Source organism: Vidua macroura, chromosome 2, assembly GCF_024509145.1.
Source record: "Vidua macroura isolate BioBank_ID:100142 chromosome 2, ASM2450914v1, whole genome shotgun sequence".
Lineage (NCBI taxonomy): Eukaryota > Metazoa > Chordata > Aves > Passeriformes > Viduidae > Vidua > Vidua macroura.
This window is the reverse complement of record NC_071572.1, coordinates 72,536,747-72,559,277: the sequence shown is the minus strand read 5'-3', so window position 1 is coordinate 72,559,277 and position 22,531 is coordinate 72,536,747. Positions and strand designations below refer to the sequence as shown.

The following is a 22,531-nucleotide window of genomic DNA, read 5'->3' as shown; positions in this document are numbered from 1 at the left end:
TGAGAATTGTATTGATATAGGGAAAAGTGTTAAATGGACAGCTAGAAACTTTGAATCGTGAGTCAATTGCTGAGCTGATAATGATGTAAGCTGCAGGGAGGGGCAGGGGTAATAGCTTTAATCTGCTTTTAGTGTCTCCATGAGCCACCTTCCATTAGGGACTGGATTTCACTGGAAGGGAGTTGTGAGAGCTAGAAGCCCAGTGCTGGTGCAGAGTGGGGTTGTGTACCTGGGGATCTAATGACTGAGCCAGACTGTGTGTTCACTGCTCTCAGTAAGTTGGCCTCCCTGCTTCCCCACACAATCCTGTGGCAGACACAGAGCAGCTAGAGTAGCACAGCTGGAACTTTCAGTCTGCATTTCTGATACATTACATGGTTCTAATCATCAAGGCAGGTCATTTCAACAACAGGTCTGGCTGCATTGCAACTTGTTCAGGGCATTTTATGCCCCCTGGATATACAGTACCAGAAAGTCTTCCCTCAGTGTTTGGGCTGGGGATCATTTCATGAGGCTGCAAAAAAGGTACCGTTCTCTCCCTCGCTGTGTGTGTCAAGGAGCAGATGGAGTCTGAACATGTGTGACTTTCACACACAGGGAACAGAGGAAATCCTGGGGGTGGTGCCGGTAGTCAAAGGGCAGCTTTTGCACACAGAGCCCAGCTTAGCTGATGGGTTCAAATTCTGCCCTGCCTTGTTGCTTCTGAGCTCCATGAGCTGGCAGAGGCCACTGTATTAACCAAATAGTTTTGTTGTAATGTGCTCAGCACTAGTGTGAGACTGATATGCAGAGATGTCTTCTGTTTCTACTTCTAACAGCTTAGCAGCTAATAAACACCATGCAACAACCTCTCTTCTAAACCTCCTCTTAAAATACAGAGTTTGGTTTGCCAACTCCAATGTATTTAAAGCATCCAAGCTTCCGGGGAGACTTTGGAAAGTTAACTGAGTGAGTGGAGGCATGTGCAGAAAGACATTTTCAGAAGGAAAAGGCAGCTCCAGTGTCAGCTCAACATCTGATGAGCGGCTCTGGGGATGTTGTGCCTTTTGCATTGAAAGGGGATATGTTCTCACATTTGATGAAGAATCTCTACTGGTATTCAGTCAGTGCAAGGGCTGTAACCTACTGTAGGAAAACACTTGGGGGAAGGTGAGGAATGGGGAACAGAGTGGTGTACAGCTTCCACTGAGGAGAACATTTCCTGGGAAGAAACTCCAGTGGGTTTGATAACACACCTATGTCCTCACTGAGCCTGCGGCACTAAGAGACTTCCAGCAGAGCTAGGAGTTTGTGGTGACAACAAGAACAAATCTCAGACCCTAGCCCTTCAAGAAGAAAAAAATTCTCACTCAGTGAGTTTGGCTTTTTCTCTTTGATAAGTCTTTGTGGTGAGTTAGGGACCCAAAGCAGATATATCACTGACCCTTGAGAAAGAGCATCTTATGCATTTCTAATTGAAGTCCAAAACCAAGAAGATTCCCTTTTTGATGGCTTCTCGTAGCACTTTGAAACAGTGTCCAGAACTGTGAAGTGGCAGGGAAAGGCAATTCACACAATCTCTGATTCCATAGTCTGAATCCCAGGCATTCTTTATTTGCAGGACAGCTTACATCCAAAAAGTGTGGAGGGCCATTCAATGATAAACTGAGTATGCCTTAAGGAGCTGACAGTTGTGTGTCCCCTGGAAAGCAGACAGAAGGCTTGAGATTCTTGCTAGAAAGGAAAAAGGCATTTAGAGACTGTTAGGAACTTTTGAAATCCTGGGCTGGGGAAATTTCATTTTACTCTTGTGGTCAGCACCTGTGTGGAAAGACTCACTTGAGGAATTCACAGATGCCAAGGTGACCTTTCAGTGGCCGCTGGCAGCCTGCCAAGTAAGGTCAGAGCCTTCTTTCCTCAGCGCCTGTATCCCCAGCTGGTTGACATTCTTATTCACTCCTTCTTTTCTTTCCTTTGCACAGGACGGGGCTGGAGGCCATTATGGAGACCTACGCCTTTTGGAGGCCCCCCGTGCGCACTCTCACCTTTGAAGATTTCACTACCATGCAGAAGCAGCAAGGTGAGTGAACAAAGAGATGGCAAGAAAGAGATTGCTCTTTCTCCTGTAGAAAGAGCAGGAGAAGAGGGCATAAAAGCAGCAATGCACCTTGCTGTGTGTCCAGCAACTGGAATGTCACACACATTGTTGAGCTCTTGGCTGAAGTGAGAGGACACAGAGCAGAGAGGGGGATGGAAACAGTGGACAGGCCATGCCTTATGAGGTGCGATGGAATCGCTTGGGCTCCCTGATCTCCCAAGAGCTAGAGTCCTAAGAGCTAGAAGGAGGAGCAGGAAGGATTGTAGGGCTGGGCAAACCAGCCCAAGTACACAGCATGAGTTAAATCTGAAGAGAGCACGGAGACACTGAGGAAATGCTCAACCATGTCAGACACGTTTTTCTCCATTTACAGTTTACATTCGCAATTTTTATGCAAACACAAGGGGAAGCAGTGGGGTGGGGCAGGATTTGCTCTCTGGAAGTTTAGGAGACCAAGAATGTGTCTCCCTTTGGGGTCATGATACCTTGATTTCAAGACACAGTGGCCTTGCTGGACACACTTTCTGCTAGTAAGAATCTGAGAGGAATTATTGGATAGGCCAAGTGTTCATGCTGTGTCTTTTCATAGCTCCTGCCCTTTACATATCTCATTAGTTAAGTAGGGCTTTCATCTCTAGTTTCAGGCCATGTTGCTATTTTGCTTTTTGCAGAGGTAGGTCTTTCTCATTCACTTTAGTGCAGCTATTTCTAGTTAACAACAGTGATCACTGAGAAAGAGATATCAAGGCAGCAGCCTGATACTTTTTTTGCATGTTTGTTGGAATAAAAAGAAAGAAACAATTCAAAATGGTGTTCAAATGTGGCACCAGCAAAGTTAAGCCATCAAAACCAAATGTCTGCCCTGTGTAGCAAATTCTCCAGTCTCTCACATTCAAGCTTGACATCACCCCCAAAACCTCTCTCCAGATCTTAAATCCACCTAGGGATGGATGGTGTGTTCTCCTTCAGATGCAGGGAAGCAGTGGTGGCTGTTGGGGTTGCCCATCACCGAGGCAGAATCAGAAGAGTGTCCAGCAGAGGAATCTCTTCTTGCTTGTTGACTGTCCCCCATGCCAGTTCCACATGCAATATCTCAGGGCCCAGGTCGCCTGCTAAATAATTTTTCTGATGGCACAGCACAGAAGTAGGACAGAGCACACTCCAGTTAGCTCTGTTAGACTCCCCATGCATGGTCTTTGCCTGACCACCTAACTCTTCTGGAATAGCACAGCATGGGGCAGGAAGGATTTCACACAAGCTCAGGGGCTTGTGTCGAGGAGCACTTGGGGTGGGGTACATGGTCAGAGATGGGTTAAAGCAAGGACTTAGAAATGTTTTCATCACCCACCTAAATAGAAACATAACAGCCTCTCCTCCTGGTCACAGTCACTGAAGCAGCCTCTCTCCAATGTCTCACCCCCTATTCGGGCTCGACTGCCTCCCTCCCCTCAGTTATCAGATAACATCCTAGTGGCAAGTCCAACTACTGCTTACGCGGTAAGGTAATATTAGGAAAGGAAAATATTTAATATATTTTTAGCTTGTTATAATATAGTTTGGCAGCTGAAAAGCCAGAAAGCAAGCCAGTACCCTGTAACCAGCCGGCCCTGTGCAGACCACCACCACTGCACCAGAGACAATAAAGCCTAGGGCAGCCCTTAACTGATGTGTTCACAGGTTGATCTCAAAACCTAACAATTTGTTACAAAGAGGTTTTTGAGCTCTGTATTTAGCCATGTGAAATAATAAATCAGAAATATTCCAACCCTCATAGTGCTCATCTCTCCAGAAACTGCTGTAACAAGCTGTCCCCTGGTCTCAAAAATAGGTGCAAAGCTAAGGTACAAACATGCTCTATTTTAATTTCTGGCTGCTGGGACAGCCCTCTAAGTCAAGGACAAACATGCTAGTATGGAATCCTTAGAATTGCTGACAGAAAGAGCAAAAAATGCTGAGGTAGCTTTAAGCTACATGTGATTCCTCCCTGCAAATGTAAGACAACCAGGATATATCGTGCCCACATCTCTTCATCTCCTTGCTTTCAAGCACATGAACTGGGTGACAGGTGAGTAAATCACTGCTGTTTAAGAGCTGACATCAGCATAAGCTATTGAACTTCAGATCCTCTGAGACTCTACATGGATGTGACTTGCCCCAGAGTTTTTTCCTCCTGGAGCTTCAGCACTCTGAGCTGCATGGTGTCATCTCATACCCTTATATATTTATGAATTAGAAACTTTCAGGTTTGTTTTTTTTTTTTAATAAACTGATATTTTAATTTCAGATCCCACTGGTTTCATCAAAACTGGGTGGATATGTGACATTTCTGAATAAACATTTGAGGAAATGCAAGCTTTCCTTTTATCCCCTGAAATGTTTGTTGGGAAATTGCATGGGGGCTACGGGAAACTTTTGGGACTAGATGTGTGCACTGAAGGTAAAGAGGAGTGAGTTCTTACTGCACAGAGACAAGATGAGGGCAGCAAGGGTGGCCACATGCCTAGGACTCATGAGGAGCAAGCCAGGAGCAAGCCTGTGAAGAGAGAGAGAGAGCAGATAAAACTACTAAAATAAAATACTGTCTGTGGTGATAGGAAAAAATACAGTAGGTTCCAGTTACATGAAGTTTAAGGATGTGCTGTAATAGTTTCCCTGTAGGAACTGTGGAATTCAGTTTTGATTTTCTAGAGAACGGATCCATCCTAGTGTAATAGGAAAAATTACACTTTCTAGGGCAAAAGCTTGGGGCATCAGCAGCATAAATATGATGTCTTCCTTGCTTTCAAGTTAAATTTTGCTGTGCTACCTGACTTTTCCAAGATAGTTTTGCCTAACAAATCCAACTGAATTATTTGGCCAGGTTAGAAATTTGACTGATAAAAATAACTATATAAATGTGACAATTTTTTGGAGAACATTTAATTTACTGCCACATGTGCCAGTTTCAAAAAGCTATTGTGTGTATTCTGAAATGAGGAGCTGACTGATCTCAAAGCTGAGAAAAACTACAAATATGCCCTCCAGTAAGGACAATCCCAGTACTACCCTGCAGAGTCTGGTTCCAGCACTAACTTACCCAGAGCTAAAAAAATTAGTGCAGTTCCTAAGAGGTACAAATTGCAAAAATACTGAAAAATGGTCAGTAGTGATGGGGACAGAGGTAGCAAAGGCAATAGAGATTGTTTGGTAACCTGCAAGCATGCAAACATGCTTCATTCAAGAGACTAAGTTTTCTGCTCTAACTAGATGTTTATCCCATTTTGTGGGGTGTTAAGAGCTAAGGACAAATTTCCTTTCATCCACCTTCTTCATAAATTTAATTGTTTTACAGGTTTTTCTCTCCCCCTTCTGTGCCTCTCAAAGTGAATAGCATCAATAATTTAATTTTCCAGATTCTTAATTGTTTCTTTAAACACAAGTCTGCACAGAGTATTCCAGACGCATCCATGTGATACAATTATCTAAAGATATTACAATTTTTTCCACATGATCCTTTCTGCCATTTGACCTACATCCTAATGCTTTGCTCATTTGTTTGGCCCAAGCTTTATGTGGAGCAAGGGACACACCAAAATCGATACTTGTGCTGGATGCAGCTGTTTCATGCAGGGATTGAATAACTTTCTAATCTGCACAACGATGGGTTTCAGCTGCCACACAAACTGGAGGATTTGATGTTGCACCCAGTTGCAGATGCCTGGTGCAGCTGAATCTTGTGGTCCATGAGCTTTAGTTGCAGGTGTTGCATTGAAGGACAGCACATGAGCAGGTCCCTGCAGGTCTGTGACCTGAGTGGTCACCATGCTGTCCTACCAAGTGAAAGAACAATGCTTCTTCTGTTAGTGAAATCCCCTGGCTTGAGAACAAAACCTCACTTTTGGAGTGCATAATCCAAAAGTATCTGCAGCTTCACAAGAGTGAACACCATGCTGGACACAATCACAGCAGATCTGCAGCCAGTTTTGAAAGAAAGAAATCCCCCCTGAGAAAAACCTTTGCACGAAATGCTCCAAAAATGGTAATCCAGGAGCAGCTGACCTTCTGGGGAATGGTGTCACCCACACTGCAGTCTACTTACCTCTGGTGAGAAAGGGGGCTTGGGGTTATTGAATACATATGGCAGTGAGACGTGCAGAAAGCCAAGAATCTATTGAAGCCTTTAATTGGAATATATTTTCAAAATTTAGATTGAACCTCATCCAGATTCTCATTATTAAAAATTTGTGGCTCAGTTTCTTGATTTTAAAAGGGAACATAAAAAAAAAAAAGTAAGGGAGAGGAAAAAAGAAAATCAGAGTTCCAGTAACTCTGCATTATGTCACTAAGAGTAAAAAGAGCTATTGCTGGCTCATTTGTGATATCCAGTTTCCCACAGGATATTGTGATGAGCAGATCACTATCAGTGACTCTAAGTTTTGCAAGGACATAGAGACTAAAAAGGCACTGGGGCAGTATTAGAAGAGTGATCAGTATCTAACCCTTCCTACAAAAGCTGATGACTTATCAAGAAATGAAATCAGAGGTACCCTGGCAGCTGGTAGGAAGAAGTACCTCCTAAGCAGAATTTCAGGACCAATGTGAGAGTCACATGATGTGATCTTTCACTAGGCTTGCAGCACATAAAAATTCACTTTGTCATTAAATTACTATTTTGATGCATGAATAACAAATCCGCAAGAGTCAAACATCTTAAACTTGACTGGTCAGCTCTCAAGGCAGCTTTCCTTCCTAATGGGCTCTTTTCTTGAGTAAGTGCTTTTGCCAGGAACTCCACCAAAGGGTAGATGCAGTAGACTCAACCCCTTCTCCATCAACTTGAGCATCTGCGCTGATCTTGGACTGGAGGTAGACAGTAGAGAGTCCACCTCTTAGAGGGTCTGCAAAATTGGCATTAATGGTTCTTGAGATCAGCATTGGAAATTATCTACAAGGGAAAGAGGGGTGTGTTCCTTGCAGGTGAGACAGCCGGTGCTATCTCTAGAGCAGCATGCACGTACAAACTTATCAAACACAGGTTCCACTGTCTCCTTCCACGAGGGGAATATCTTAACCCTGCAGTCTTGTGTCAACAAGGATACGCACAAAAGGCTCCCTCTGCTCAGTGTGGAAGAGATTCAAACGTCTCATTTACTGCTGGAAAGGAACAATGTTTTCTTGTAGTAATGATGTTTCCAGACAGACCCTAAGTCTGCATGGGCTATCAGCAGATGTGAGACAGATACCCCAAGCTGAGGTGTTGCTGCTTTTCCAGCCTCTCTGTCTGTAAACATTACCCTTTCTGGGCAGGCATCACCTCTGTCTTGCCAAAGTTTGTCTGTACTGTCTGTAACTTATTTAGTATAATACTCTTCCCCCATGGGGGTGGTGCTCAGAGAGCTACCCTGATTACACTCATATGAAAACAAATTCCTGAATACACAAATGTGTACTGGTGTCAAGTGGAAGGAAGACTGAGCCCTCCAGAACTTCATCTGAAAGCATCACAGATGCCAGGAGGCAGAAAGAAGTAAATAACTGTTAGGATCCTTTTGGCTTTATCTGAGATTCTAGATCCCAAAAATAGTGTCTCCCAAAAGAGAGGAGCTGCTTACACCAAGGGAGGTTGAACCACCTACAAATTCATCTGATTGGCCCTTGCCTCCCAAAGGCAGCCATCAATTCTATCAGCAATGCCACCAGGATAATTTGGATTCTGCTTCCCTTTTGAAATCAATTGTAAACAGTCTAGGCTATTGGCAGAGGTCAGATAGCTGGGTGTGGACTCAATTATCTGCTTGATTCTTTTGACCTTGAAGAGGAGATTGGAAACAGAGTGGTTGTTGCCAGAGTTATTGGGATCAAGCACTGGTTTGGGCTACATACTTCAAATGGCTTGTAGATTGGCTCATTTAAACAAAGCACCAGGGAAAACACTGTTCCAGCTTCTTCTAGGTTGAGCTGCAGACAGTTTTCCTTTAGAGAAGGGACATTTTTGGTGCTCCACTGGAAAATTAAAATGCTCTCCCAGATGTGACACAAGAAGCTGGAAGTCAAAGACTGTGCCACTTCCTGATGACCTGAAAGGAGCCTGAAGTGCTCTGTTACTCCAGAGAGGTGCTCACCCTGAGTTCCAGTGACTGAAGCCTAAATCTCTGTTATCTAGTGAGTGGTGATCAGATTTCACATGAATGACTAGAGGTGGGCAATGGTACTTTGAAGATTTGAACAGCTTCCTAAGAGTAACACATAATTTTCTTATGAATAGAAAATTACATGTTCCTTGAATTTGCCATAGTACTTCGATGTTTTTCCTCAGCTGTCTTGGTGCTCTGGATGTAGATGAGAATGAAAATCACATCTCTTGAATCATACTCTTTGTCCACATTAGAAAAAAAGGTTGGTTTTTACCATTAGATCTTGAAAAGATTTTGTCTTGGAGCATGACCAAGGCAAGTTTTATCTCTAACTTTCTCACTGCTCAGTTTGCCTTGAAGAAATTTGTAAGATGTAAACAGAAATAAAGTATTACTCTGAGTTGTTCTAGATCTACCATTAATCCCAATGATTCTTGTAATTTGAGGCAAACTTATTTAAAAAGTCCTTCTCTATAATTTGCTAACCTTAACCAAAATTTCCTTTCATTACTCACTTTTGTGCCATACAGTACATACTTTCCCCCTTAAATCTATTGCTGTAATTATCTTTTTTTTATGTGCTCTGTGAGCTCTATCCCAAAGAACTACAAAGCACTCTTTATATTTCCTCTACAACCCAGCAAATTGGCATGCAATAGGTTTTGAGTCTCATTTGGGCCTTTTAAAGATTTTACCAGCAGATTCATAATTTGATAATTGGCCAAGGGCTCTAGAGAGAAAAAAGGCAGTTACTCTGCTTCACTCTGTGAAGACAGAAATGGCTCTTATTGCCATGAAAGTGGGAAGTTTTCATTCCTAAAAATAGGGAAGGAGTGAAGAGAGAGTCCAGCATGTCACAGACCAGATGGCCCTGCCCTTTCTTGGTGAGAAGACAAGGAAAAGGCACAAAGCCATTTAGTTTTCCAAGCTGCTGAAGAGGGAACTCAGAGGGGTAGTAATGGTGATGAAGAATCTTTCAGTCCTTCTGAAGGTTTTAGGTTTGAATTTTGGAAAGCTAGGACTGGGAGCAGAGACCTTGGGCTGCCAGTTATACTTGCAAGGAAAAAGTTGATATGATAGGTGAGACCAGGAGTGACACCTGATATTGTGGCATTTAGATGTCTGAAGGCATCAAGCAGGACTGAGGCATGTGCTGGTTGAAGCAGAAATGGATCCAGGTTTGTACTACGCCTGGCTCCAAAAGGACACAAGATCAGATAGTTACAGTGGCACACTCTGGTCTCATAATCTATCTGTCAGACCACCTGGCAATCTGCACAAACTCTCCCTCCTGACCTCATTACTCCCTCAGATTCCCATCCTTGGGCAATTAACACATTTAATTTTTGTTCTGCCACCAAAGGTGAAGTGACTTGGATGGCAAAGAGTAAATGTCATATGCCATACTTAGTGTGCATGTGAGTGGAAGTGCACAGAATGGTAGTAGGATTTACTTTTTTGTTCAAATTTGTTTTCCTGCATGCATGTCATTACATTTATTTGCTGTTGAGTCTGAGGATAGGACACTGCAAAACACTGGTAAGACAGGACACTGAGGATAGGACGCTGCAAAACACTGGTCTTTCCTGTGCTTTAGAAAGACCCTGTACACATGTATCCAAGACTGTAGAGTCCTCACAAAAAACAGATCTTCCAGAAATGACTTGAAGTACATCTGCATGGGCAGGCTCCTCTGTGCTCCTTGCTGGCCAGACACATGCCAACTCCTGGCCAGCTCCATTTGGAAGGCTGGAGAGTTGCATTATCATGGCTCTGTGCCCAAGTGAATATAAACTACCTCTCAGGAGGGCTTATTTACTCAAGCTAAGTGCCAGGAGGAGAGTTGTGAGCCAGGTGAATGATTAGTGGCCACAGTCCCTTTCTTCTGTGCCCCCAGGTGCATTGGATACATGCCTATCATATGATGAAGATGCCAACATATTGGGCAGATGTCAGAAGAGGGACTGTGGCTCCTCTAGAAGATGGATAGGTGAGGTTGTGCACCTATCAATCCAAGCATCAGGTCCTGTTCACATATGGAGGTAGAAGGAGATTACCTGGCTGTGACTGTGGGCTGGACACTGTCCTTTAGGCTCTGCACAGCCTGCAGGCTGTGGGCTGACCATGGTTCGTGTCTGGCCACAAGCTAAACTAGCTTGTAGGTGGGAGTGGGCTAAGCTCTTGCACTGAAAGAATAACTTTGTGCTGCCTGACCCATCAAAATGTAAAATCTTTAGACAAACCACCTTGCTGTTCCCATCCTTGTCAGAAAGTAGAGCACAAACTCTGAGGACATGCAGCCACATCTGTTTGCAATGTGACAGTGAATACCAGGTCAACCCTGTGTGAGACCAGCCATGCTGAGAACTGCAGGCTGTGACCAAGTTGCCCAAACTTCTCTAAAGCTCTGTTTGTCTGGTGAGACTCTGCCATTGCACAGGGTATGGCATTCATGTTCAGGTATGTTGGCTGATGGCAGCTCTGCACTGAGCAAGGACTTCAAGGACCAAGAGGTTTGTATGGAGGCACTGCAGGTAATGGTAGCATTCAATGCCTGGAAACATTAGCAAGGAAAATATGCTGCAGTGGAGTCCAAAATTTGATTTATGTGCACCTTTCAGATAAAGGAGGTTGGTATAAGTTGAGGGTCAAGTGAATAGTATGGTGTCATTCGTAAGAGAGATCCCAGAAAATTTTCCATGCACAATTGCTTCAGACTCCCTTGGCACTGATGCTCTCCCCACTATCTTGCTGTTGCCAGAAAGCTCCTTTGGCAATGCTGGCTTCTGGCAGATGCATTTTCCATCTACACTGCAGTGTTAGAAGTTCTCTACGTGACCTGCCTTCTGTGGAAGAGGTCCCTGTAGCATTTCAGATGCCCTGGCATGCTGAATGTTTCCAGAATATTCTAACCGCTCATTTTAAGGCACATCATACCTATGGACTACGTATGTTTGGGCTGCAGTTTACCCTGAAATTGTCCTTAACACAAGCTCAGTCTAGGTAAAAGCAAAAGCAAGGGTTTATTTGGAACATACAGGGAGACAGCACCATTACTGTGGCATAGATGGACACAAGTGACAGGAAGGAAATACCAGTCATAAGTTATTTGAGATGATATTTTAATGGCCCTTCTTGTTGATACCCAAAGGAAAAGCTGTAATTTCTTCCCTAAGCCTTGTGGGCATCTATCTGACACTGGTGCATAGACAGCATTTCTATTTGGTGCCACAAGAGTGACAAGAAGAGGAAGGTTTGCCTTTACATCCCACCCTTTCCACATGGTATCCCTGTCTTCCACCATGATTTCATTCTTTTTCCCTACTTCTCAGTCCCAGTTTGCAAATTTTGACTTCTCTTGCACTTGATCGTTCTCCAGTTCCCATCATTGAAAATGCTTTTATCCTTTTGATAAGGTCAGCTTAGTTATCACTTGTATGCCCAGAGAACAAGCTCCTTTCAGGATGACAGCATTGCTTGGCTGAGTCCTGGACAGAATAGCAGGACACCGCGAGGACAGACACTTTCACCTGCTATGTGGGGCAGGGTTCAGATACAAAGGAGGGGCCTTTGAAATTCTGAACCTTCTATTTTATACAAATGTTACTCGATAACAGCACAATGCCTGCAGAGCCAAAAAAAAATGATCTTTTGGGGGCTGCTCAAAATAATAATTAATCACTCTAGAATCATGGTAAGTGTGGAGGTGAGAGATACTGTGACATCTCTGGTAAATGCTTTTGGTGTTGGCAACTATTTCCAGGGGAAATGGTGGGTAGAGAAAAGGAACAGAGGACAACTATCGAGGGATTCATTGTATTCTTGCTTAAATGTGGTTTCACTTGACTTAAACCAGACCTAACATAGTTTTGTGTATCAGTTTAACTAGATTGGTTTCTATCCATGCCTTCCATTGAAATGACACATACATCTGTTTTTCCAAGACTGTGGTATGGTGTGGATATATTTACTGGGCTTGCTGCCATCTCTAGGGGTATTTGGCTGACTTTGTTACAGCTACAGACCAAGTTATAACTTCACAAAAGTCCAGGTTGTGTATGGCCCATACTTAGGGCCGCCAACAAAGATGGCTAAGAAATGTCTTTCAGAGCAGAGTGGAGCTGGTCTGAAGAGAATGAGCTGAGACAAGCCTTGCTTTGTATTATTTCCTGTTCCACTTAAAGGTATAAAGATTACTCTGCAAATGATCAGGAACTTCCTGCTTCTGCATTATGCTCTGTTGCAGCAGAAGTGTGGCGTGTCCTGTGCTTGTGGTTGGCATTGGTAGCAAAGCATTCTTGAAAGAGAGTTGTTAGGTTTGGTACTTGCTCCAAGTCCATACATTGATGGATTTCTTACCTCCTCATAATTTTGAAGTTACGGAGAGAAAGAAAAATCTTTTTTACTCTGTTTCCTAACTGTTGTGTTGTCACTTCAGGGTTTTCCTGTTGGCCAGCAAATAGGGGTTATTCAAAGTAGAATCACTCAGTCCTTCTTTGGAGGTGACCTGAAATGTGCAATTCTCAGTTTTGGAACCATTAAGCAACCCTTGAAACTGCTAACAAGCAAAACTTACTCTGTGTAGCCAAAGCCTCAGTTATGGGTACGACTGGATTGTAGCTTCTCAGCAGATGAATGAAGTCTAATGACCCCCAATTTAAATGCAAATTAGACAAGCAGATCTCTCTGTACCCTCCTCTCACATCTTAAGGATCCTTATTCCAACAAGTAGGATGAAGGATTCACTTCTTTATTCTTTCTAGATTGTCTTCTAGGTATCTTTGACAGCCGTGTAAGTCACAGGCAGATGTTCACACTATAATATATCCTCTAGAGAAAGTGAGAAAGTGATATATCCATATCTGTGAACATATTAAAAACTCAAGGCTTCAAATATTAATACTTGAATTAATAGGAAAAAAACCGAAGAAAACATAAAGCTTTAAAGTTTCAAAACAAGCTTGACAAAGTTAAGAACTTGCTTGTTAGAAAATTCTCGTAAGCAAACAGATTTGGAAAATTCAGGAATAGGTAGGAATTCACAGTCTGAACCTGTGCTTTGTAACTCTGGTTGTTCAGTTTAGTAAGGGAACCCACAGTTGGCTGTTTACAGTGGTAATGAATATGACATCTCTCCCTGGTAACTGATGTGTGCGCTTTTCTCCTACCGAGTTGATCAAGTTTAGCTCTGGGGCAAAGGAAGACTGAAATTAAGACATTGTATTTAATAATTTATTCTATATATTTAATTTCAAACAGATCATTAAATACTCATATACATATGCATTTTAATTTATTCTCCAGACACAGTCAGCAAGGGAGTCACTTTCTGCAGTTTGTTAATGAAATAAATGGTGTAAAGAGTCAAAAGCAGGATTACTATGGGTTAAATACATCTCACTTTGTGCTGTATTTGTTTTGTGATTGTTTGACGTTTGTATTTTGGGCTTGGATAACTAGAAGATGATACATGAGTTCAGCTGTCTGCCTGTTCTCCCTGTTAGAGGTTGTGCTCTTTACAGCAGGGATAACAAAAAATAGTGTCTGTAGTTGTGTTCAATCTTACCTTTATCAGCAATTTCAACTAAAACAGGCTGCAATAGAACTACTTGTGTAGAGGCCAACTTTCCCTTCTGCTGATCCTACTGCAATACTGACAGCCTGTAAAAGACAGATAGGGAAGAAGGCTGGAGGAGGTACCATCTTTACTTACCACAGCCAAAATAGCCCCAGGTTGTCTGACAGAAACATTAAATGAACCAGGAAATTGTAGCCTTTAAAATAAATGCTAAATTAGAAACTTACACAACAAGCCTTTGAACTCTGGAGCTAAAATACGTGAGCAAGTTTGAGCATATCGGTATTGTCAAGAAGTGAAAGCAGAGTCCATGGTGGCATTTGAATATTCAATTTCTCTCATTTACTTTAATGGGGATTTGATGCAATGCTTCTCTTTTATGCTTCAGAATGAATGACAAAACGAGTCAGTGGCTCAGCAATAACTGGTAAGCATTCCTCCCCATGGCTGGTAATGGGAATGACTGCTTTGACTTGGCAACACAGAAATATGCCTTTTGTTAGTGTTGCCTGGGTCAACAGCAAACACTCCAGGCTGTGCTTACCCAGTGCTGTTTCTCTTCTTTTTTTCTGAATCTGGGTTAAAAAAAAATTAAATTACAACATCATAAATATTATTAGTGTCTCAAGGTTACATTTTCACTCCCCATTCTGTTTCATCCTAGATGTGTCAGAAAAATTCAGATATAATCTCACTTTCATTCTCACCATCATATACTTACACAGAACAAGTCTTTCTAGTCCATCTCTTAACTACTATCATCACCTATGCTCTTTCATCAAGCAACACTGCATTAAGTTCTTCCTTTTTTTTCTTTCTTTTTTTTTTTTTTTCAGCAGCAGACCTAGACTGGTCTCAAAATCCTGCTGGATTTTTTTCCATAAGGTGATACACAAAAAAGTTATCCCTTATTTTTGATCCTCAATGTGCAATCTCTGCCTTGGTGAAATTTCATCTGCCCATTCAACCCATTCAAACACTGTCTTTTCAATTCCCTTTGCCTCTCATCTGTAGTCTTCTACCTTGTTGGAAATGCTGCCTCCCAGTTCCTCTGGATCTGTTTATTGCCTGGTCAAATTTTTTCACCAGCACTTCTTTGGTTCTTTTACAAGAGTGTCCAGTGTTGGTTGCCCTAATGCAGAAAGGGAACCTCGTGCAAAGAGAATAGTCAAATGAAAATAAAAGGTTTCACATCAGAAAACTGAATTATTTTACACACAGAATGGATTTTCCTGGTTGTTCAAGGAAGCTTCCTCCAGTTCAGAATGTTGCCTATAAATAATCACTTCTTAAGCTCAAAATTGTGCCATAATCTTTTTCATAACACTTACTTTCAGGTTGCTACCATTCTTGATAGTATTACACAGTATTATTTTCCCAGGTCAGAACATGTAAGTATCCCTGCTGTGCAGAATGGTCAATTCCATCATTCATAGCAAAAATATTGTAAAATGTGCTGATTCTACTGACATGCATATATATCAATATTTTGTTAACATCAGTGGTACAACATATGGAATCCCTTTTAAATTCTACACACATGATGGAAAATCCTGACACATCCTCTTTCTGTGCTCTGTGGAGCAGGATATAGCTTGAAACTGTGTCCCTTCATTTTAGTGCTACTTCTGGCTTGAATCAGCGCTGCTGCACTGTGAGCCAGCTGACAAAAATGCTGAATAGTGCAGAAGTCCAACACACTTTTCAGCCACTTCCTACCGCAAGCCCCCAAGCAGATGATAAAGGGTGTTTGCAGTGGGACCATATAGTTCACTGACTGGTGGTCTTCCTGCCGACCAGGAGAGAGGAGAAATTACCAAATTACCTGGGGATTTTTGTTTTTTGTTTTTTGGTTTTCGGTTTTTGTTTTTTTTTGGGGGGTCGGTTTTGGTTTTTTTTTTTGGGGGTTGGTTTTTTGTTTGTTTGTTTGTTTGTTTGTTTTTTCCCCTCCCCTAAAAAGAACTAGATAAACATGCCTGGAAATGGCAGATCTCTTGACTGATAGAGCCGTCTTTCCTTGCAGCTTCTCCCAATGCCTTGGGTTACTCTGTGGCAGGCTTGCTTCCCTCTCCCATTTTAAAAGGGAATAAAATGTCTGTTGAAAAACAAAGTCGTAACAAAAAAGCAGAAGGAAAGACCAAGGGATGCTATTAATAAAGTGAGGGCCCTTGCCAAGAAAGGCTGAATTTTCCAGTGGCCATTTTACCACCCTTGCTTCTTTATTGAACTAAGCTGTTTTTTTAATGAGGCCGTCTCATTTTGCAGATGTGGTTCTGGGTGCTGAACATCCTCCCATGCGTTTTGTTTTGCAGGGGGCAGTACAGGAACATCCCCAACCACCTCCAGCACAGGGACCCCATCACCATCCGCTTCTTCTCACCTTCTCTCTCCATCCTGCTCTCCTCCAGCCTTCCATCTGGCCCCCAACACTTTCAATGTTGGCTGCCGGGAGAGTCAGCTTTGCAACCTCAACCTGTCTGATTATCCTCCTTGTGCCAGAAGCAACATGGCAGCACTGCAGAGCTACCCAGGGCTGAGCGACGGGGGCTACAACCGACTGCAGAGCAGCACCGCTTCTGCCTCGCAGCCCTCCGAAACCTTCATGCCTCAGAGGACTCCCTCCTTGATCTCAGGAATGCCGGCTCCTTCCTCCCTGCCCAGCAACAGCAAGATGGAAGCATACAGTGGCCAGCTGGGATCTTTCCCCAGCTCTCAGTTTCAGTATGTCATGCAAGCAGGCAACCCTGCCTCCACCTCCTCCTCTTCACACATGTTTGGTGGTGGCCACATGCAGCAGAGCTCCTACAATGCCTTCTCCCTGCACAATCCCTACAACCTCTATGGATACAATTTCCCTGCTTCCCCCAGGCTGGCGGCAAGCCCAGAGAAACTCACCACCTCCCAAAGCACTTTACTCTGCTCTTCCCCCTCCAGTGGGGCCTTTGGAGAGAGGCAATACCTTTCCACAGGGATGGATCACGGGATGCACATGATCAGCCCTCCCTCCAGCAACCAGCAGACGGCTGCCGCCTGTGACAACAGGCAGTACGGAGCGGTTCAGGGCTCCTCCTCACAGATGTCTGTGCACATGGTCTAACAAGCCTTGCCTCTCCTTGGCATCGAAGGCAGCCAGACCTTCATCGTTCCCAGGGCTGAACCCATCCCAGTACTCTTTTGCCTTCAAACTTATAGTGGAACTAGTATTGTAACGATAAACAAGAACATAAGCCATCTAGGTGTGTGCCCCAGAACCTTCTGGAGAGCCTTGACTGACAGCCATTGCAGCTTGTTGTAGCCCAGGGCCTCCAGACTGGCACTGAGCATCTGCTTTTTCTGGACATTGCAGAGAAGAGGGCATGACTTTCACAAGGAGCTGGAGAGAAGCAGCTGAATTTACTGTTTTATGCATTAACTTTAGGCAGTGTGAGCTTTCAGCGTGAAGGGATCCATTCCCTGTGCTGTCTCCTCCGAGTGTTGAAGAAGGGCAGTCTCCCCGGGCTTCATCCTCTGAAGCTGCACTGCCCAAGGCTCAAAGACCTCCCCCTTCCCAGACAGTTCCTCACTGCCAGAGTGGCTCAGCCCATTTCTGAAACCAGCAAGGCCTGTGGGTCTTTCCTCCACTGTAGCACAGGAATGGCGCTGCTGGGCTGGAGCTTCTTCTGAAGAGGTTTCTCATTTTCACCACGGCTCTGCCCAGCCGGCTGTTTCTTTATGGAGGTCAAGCTGACCAGCACTCAACCTGCAGAAGGAGATGGGAGAGAGAGGAGAGAAAAGTTTTAGCTCACAAATGAGCCTCAGACAGAAGTGGGGATGGAACTTTGGAAAGGTGAATGGGGGGAGGGGGCTCAGCTCCTGTTGACTTGACTGGAAGTAATGCAGCGAAACCAAATGGATGACAGCCTTTGTGGGGAATGTGTGTCTCCCACAGCACTCATCCCAGTGGGGAGAAACTGTCCAGACTGAGCTCAAGGGAAGAGTGATGAAAAAAGAGAGCTCTACAGGAGTGCAGCTGACCTTGCGTGTGAGAATTGCCATAGAAAACCATTAGCATTTCAGAAGCAGTGAGGTTGAGTATTTGCCAACCTTCCACCTGCCACATGGTCTCTGTTTAACCAAATAGATCATTGCCTTTTAACATCTTTATTTTCTGGGTTTTTTTTCCCCTTGTTCTTTTTTTTTTTCCTCTTTTCTTTTCAAATCCTTTAAAAATAAGAAAACAATTGTAGCTTGGTGCAAGCTATGCATTTAAGTTGTGTGAAAATGCAAATACCAAGTAACAGAATACAGATATTATTGAGAGTTGTTGTGAGGTGTTGTAGATAAATGTATTTATATGCCTAGTGGGGTATTCAATATTATGAATATAAAAGAGGGCAATAAAAATGGTATGTAAAATATGTATGAAGAAAAAGCTGTATAAAGATTTGCCCTATGCACGGAACTCTGTTTCTAAGTGCCAAGCACAGAAAGCGCTAAATAAATCTTTGCAATTGTTCCTTCTGTGTTCTTCTCTGTCTGTGAGGCTTCCTCAGTGGTTTTCTAGAGACAGACATTTTTAAAATACTGTCACATATGTTTGCACAACAGAAGGGGTGAAGATATGGTGCCAGATTGTGAAGTCCAGGCAATATTGCAATAAAAATAAAAATTCTGTCTTCTCAAGAAATTAAAAAAAAATGAGTCCTTGGAATTTGTAAGTTGTCTTCTTCACAGGAAGTGTATCTTAAAAACAGCTTGAGTTGTTATTTTGATTATTGAAGAAGCTCTTCTGAGCAATTTTTCACAGTCAGTACAGCCAATGATACTTTAAAATAGCAATATAGTTTATTTCTCATTTAAAAATAGTTTCAAAATGTAATTCTGAGGTATGTGTCAGTTTTTCATTTGTACTATAATTCTAATATGAGATTGAGACATTAATAGTGAAATCTGTGGGAGGCTGAAGCCCCTTCAAACCTGGCTGTAAGTTATGGCTGCAGAGTTTACAGCTCTCCTTGTGTCAATAAACTTCTTTTCCCCTGAATTGAAAAAGCACCAGAAAGGTAGAAAGACCTTTAAAGATCAATTCTGCAAGCATTTCTTTATTTTTGTTTTTACAAGGGAAGATAAATATACCAATGCCATTCCCAGTTCTGTGCCTAGTCTGTCTGACTGTATTCTGGTTTTTACTGCGTCTAGCCTTGGAGGCTGCTGAAAAGGGTAGGGGGGATTATGGATGGGGACAACCTGTCCTTCAACTTGTTGTCTCTTGCTTACCCCTAATAATGAATTATTGGTTTAATCTTGACCATGGAGTTTTAGAGCTTTTCTAAAATCCTTTCAGAATCTTTCAGAAATGCCCTTCAACCTATGCTTTGATGTTTGCTTTTAGGTTTAATTCCATTTTATGGCAACAATTTCTATAGGTTAATAGTATGTTGTGTGAGCCAGTATTTCCTTCCACTGGCTCTTTGCATTAGATTGCTCTTTCTTGTTTAATCAAATTAACTCTTTGTGAGTCAGTCTGTATTTCAGCTAGAAGAAGAGACTCAACAAAACCAAAACAATTGTCTGTATTAAAATACATGTGTCTATTCTGGATTAAACAAACAAACAAAAAAAGAATAAAAAATTATCACTGGAAACAATATATTAAAAAAGCAAAACATATGCAGGGCACAACCTCAATATTAGTGTGAAGAACTGGTATCTAAGTTTCCACGCATTTTAGTAGGAATCCATGGGTAAGAGCTTTGGGATGATCACCCAGACTATTCAGCAGTGTGATACTTCATGTTATTGAGTACTTTTTCCCTGATCTCACCATATTCTTCAGAAAATCTTACTGCATTAGTACAAATTGAAATTCCTTTTGGTATGAAGCATATTGACCCCAGGGTGAGCATTCATGGACCTTGTTTATAGACATATTTATTTAACTCTTATGGGGCACATATATAAAATGAGAGAGCTTAGATAGCTAGATAGTAGTTATTCCTTAGTGTTTTGTTGCTGCAGGGTCAGAATAGTCAGCATCAGAACTGAAAAAAAAAATAGGAAAAAAATGTAAGAGAGACTTCCCTGTTTCAAGATGTAAAGTTGTAAGTACACAAATAGTACTTGGTGTGAAAGTTATACTGACAGTTTATGAAGATTAAAAAGATTAAAAACAATCTGATACTGAAAATGAGAAAAAAAATTACACTTTTTCCTTGGCAGTCACTGTGCAAAGCAAAACCAGAGCAGTGTTTGGAGGGCAGTATTAGAAATAATGGGACAAACTTGTTAAAATTATTTATTTATGGCTCATTAGGTGCACAAGGGTAACACTCCCCTGAGCAGATAACCTGCTTAAGGCCTTGACACCACCCCAGAAAGATGACATGAGCATTGTATTTGAAGTGGACCCAGGTGTGACAGAACTCTCCTGTACAGCAGTGGCTCTTCTCCCCCTGCCACCCACGTACAGGCACAAGGCCCTGAGCCATTTGCCACCTCTTACTGGAGCCTTCCAGAGAGAGGTGATAGCAGTGGAGAATGGGAGAGATGCACTGGCATCAGTGTGAGATCAGCCAGGTCCAGCTGGCCTGGTGGGCAGCCTGGGTTGCGGAACACACAGCAGCCACCCCCAGCAGACTCCCTTTCCTTGGGTGACTGCCCTAACCACAGGGCTTGAGAGCCCTCCTGGCATGGTCCTGCTCTGATCCAGGACCCCTTTGGTTGCTCATTTGCAAAGTATGTTTGTGTGGGTGGCAGAGGCAGCAATGCTGTGATTCCTGTCCCCTTCCTTCCTTCCCAACTTTACCACGAACATTTGAACGCTTTGACCAGCTTTAAGCAGCTTTGGGATGGAAGTTCTCACATTTTTCTTTAGAAGAAACAGTGGAGGAGGGCAGGGACCTCATTAATTTTCCCAATGCAGGGAAGGCTACCGTGTAACATCTCATTCAAAGAAGCCACACAAGGAACAGGTGTCCTGCATACAAGCCCCCAACCACAAGTTTCCTCTGGCATATGGATGTTATCAAACACCAGAGGATCTACCCAGAGCTGCAGAAGCCAGGGGGTTTCAACTCCTCCTCTCCTGGGCTGGCCCATTTGGCCTTAGCCCATGCAGGCTTCTGGTTTCTAGTCCAAGAGAAAAGAAGGCTCTGGATCTCCCAGTTCAATGCTGCAAATTTAGAAGGTCAAATATCATGTACCTCTCTGAAGAAGTATCTCTTTGTAAAAGCTGAATCCAAATCCTAGAAGGAGTAATGGAAATCTCAGTGATAGGAGATCTCTCATCTTGCAATACAGGCTGTTCCAAGTGCAAACCTGACAAATTGTTACAGAAATTAAAAGTATGGCACAAAAATAATCAGGGTGGGTTTGCAAGCTCTACAGAATTTATTTAGCTTCATTCCTTAGCACACTGACAGGCATAGGACATCAATATTACCACAGTCAGTGCAGCTCAGCAATGCCAGGACACTGCAAACCAATGCAACGTAGTGTTCCCAGAGGAAATGTAAGCACCATGTGCTTAAGCAAAATGTTCAGGGCACAAACATAATTGCAAATTAAGTTGTACAGGCTGTGACACTCTCTGAAGAATGTGAGAGGCTGGAAGCATTGCTGGTTTGAAGTATTCTGTGTGAGTGTGTGAGGGGTAAGGGCAGGTCAGGCCTTGCCCCGTTGAGGGGATGCCCTGCCCTGCCCACCCTATTCCTAGAGCCTGTATCCCAGCCTGGCAGTGGCTGCCAATCCCTGGCACACCAGAGGCAATGCATTCATCCCTGGAGCCCCTAATCCCCTAATCCAACTCCAAAAATGACCAGAAGTCCCACATGGGGGAAGGGACCAGGAAAGCCAAAGGGTATTTAACTCAGGACATGCAGAAGGACATGTCTTGACCCTCTTGTAATTTCTATCAGCTGAACACTACAGGAATCAGGAATGGTGGCTATATTTGTCCTTTTCTATGTCTTTCTGTCTTTCTATGTCTTTCTGTCTTTCTTTCTTCTTCTAATTCCCTCTTACAGGAATTTTGAGTAACTAAAAATTGAATGGGCTTAGAGTGCTGAGTTGAATGGGCCAAGTTAATGCTTTGGGAAGTGTTTTACATTTCTGGGGGCCTTACAATGCACTACAGCAAAAATTGCAGAAGATGATCTGCTAGAGTGCCTCATTTATTGCATACTGATTGAAGCTTTACTAAGGTGGGTGAGGGCTGACAGATAGCATCTGCCATTAAAAAGTCTTCAGATTATTTTTTCCCCCAACTCGAATAGCTGCATTGACCCAGAGCACACACCCCATGTGAGTTCAGCACTAGCAAATCAATTTTGCTGGATGTTGCTTGTTGGGCATCACTCTAAATGAAACAACAACATGAAAATGCAGCCAAGGGCTGGGCAGAAGAATGCCTGAGCATGCCCATTGCATGCCACAGATGTAGCAGAAATGCAGCTATAAAAGCAATGACAGGACTTCATGAGGAGGGTGCTAGTGTGGCCAAGGGACAGTTTGCTATAAATAAGCCAGTTCCTGTCCAGGGAACATCTGACTCCTTCTGCACTGTTTCTTCTATGGAGAGGCAGACTGCAGGAGCTAACTTTTTGACCAAGTCTGTAGCCCAGCATTTTGAATCCACAGATGGGATCATTTCTGAGAGCTTCTCTGTGGGTCAGCTGGGAGAGACTTCTGTAGCCTGATGCTGACCCACAAAACTTCTGCTGGAAAAGTGGCTCACTCAGTTTTCCCACTGCTTCTTACAGTTTGTGTGTAATTGCTATATAGGAA

The 22,531-nt window shown here is 43.1% G+C and overlaps 1 protein-coding gene across 1 annotated transcript in view; it reads left to right on the top strand.

Moving 5' to 3' along the window:
• Window positions 1-18,408, top strand: part of TBX15 (T-box transcription factor 15) — a 90,345-nt gene extending 71,937 nt beyond the window's left edge. The window contains exons 7-8 of the mRNA XM_053970279.1: window positions 1,962-2,059; window positions 16,081-18,408. Coding sequence (XP_053826254.1) covers window positions 1,962-2,059; window positions 16,081-16,865 — 883 coding nt within the window. The 3' untranslated portion in view covers window positions 16,866-18,408. The remainder of the gene's footprint in view (window positions 1-1,961; window positions 2,060-16,080) is intronic.
• Window positions 18,409-22,531: the final 4,123 nt, after the last annotated feature.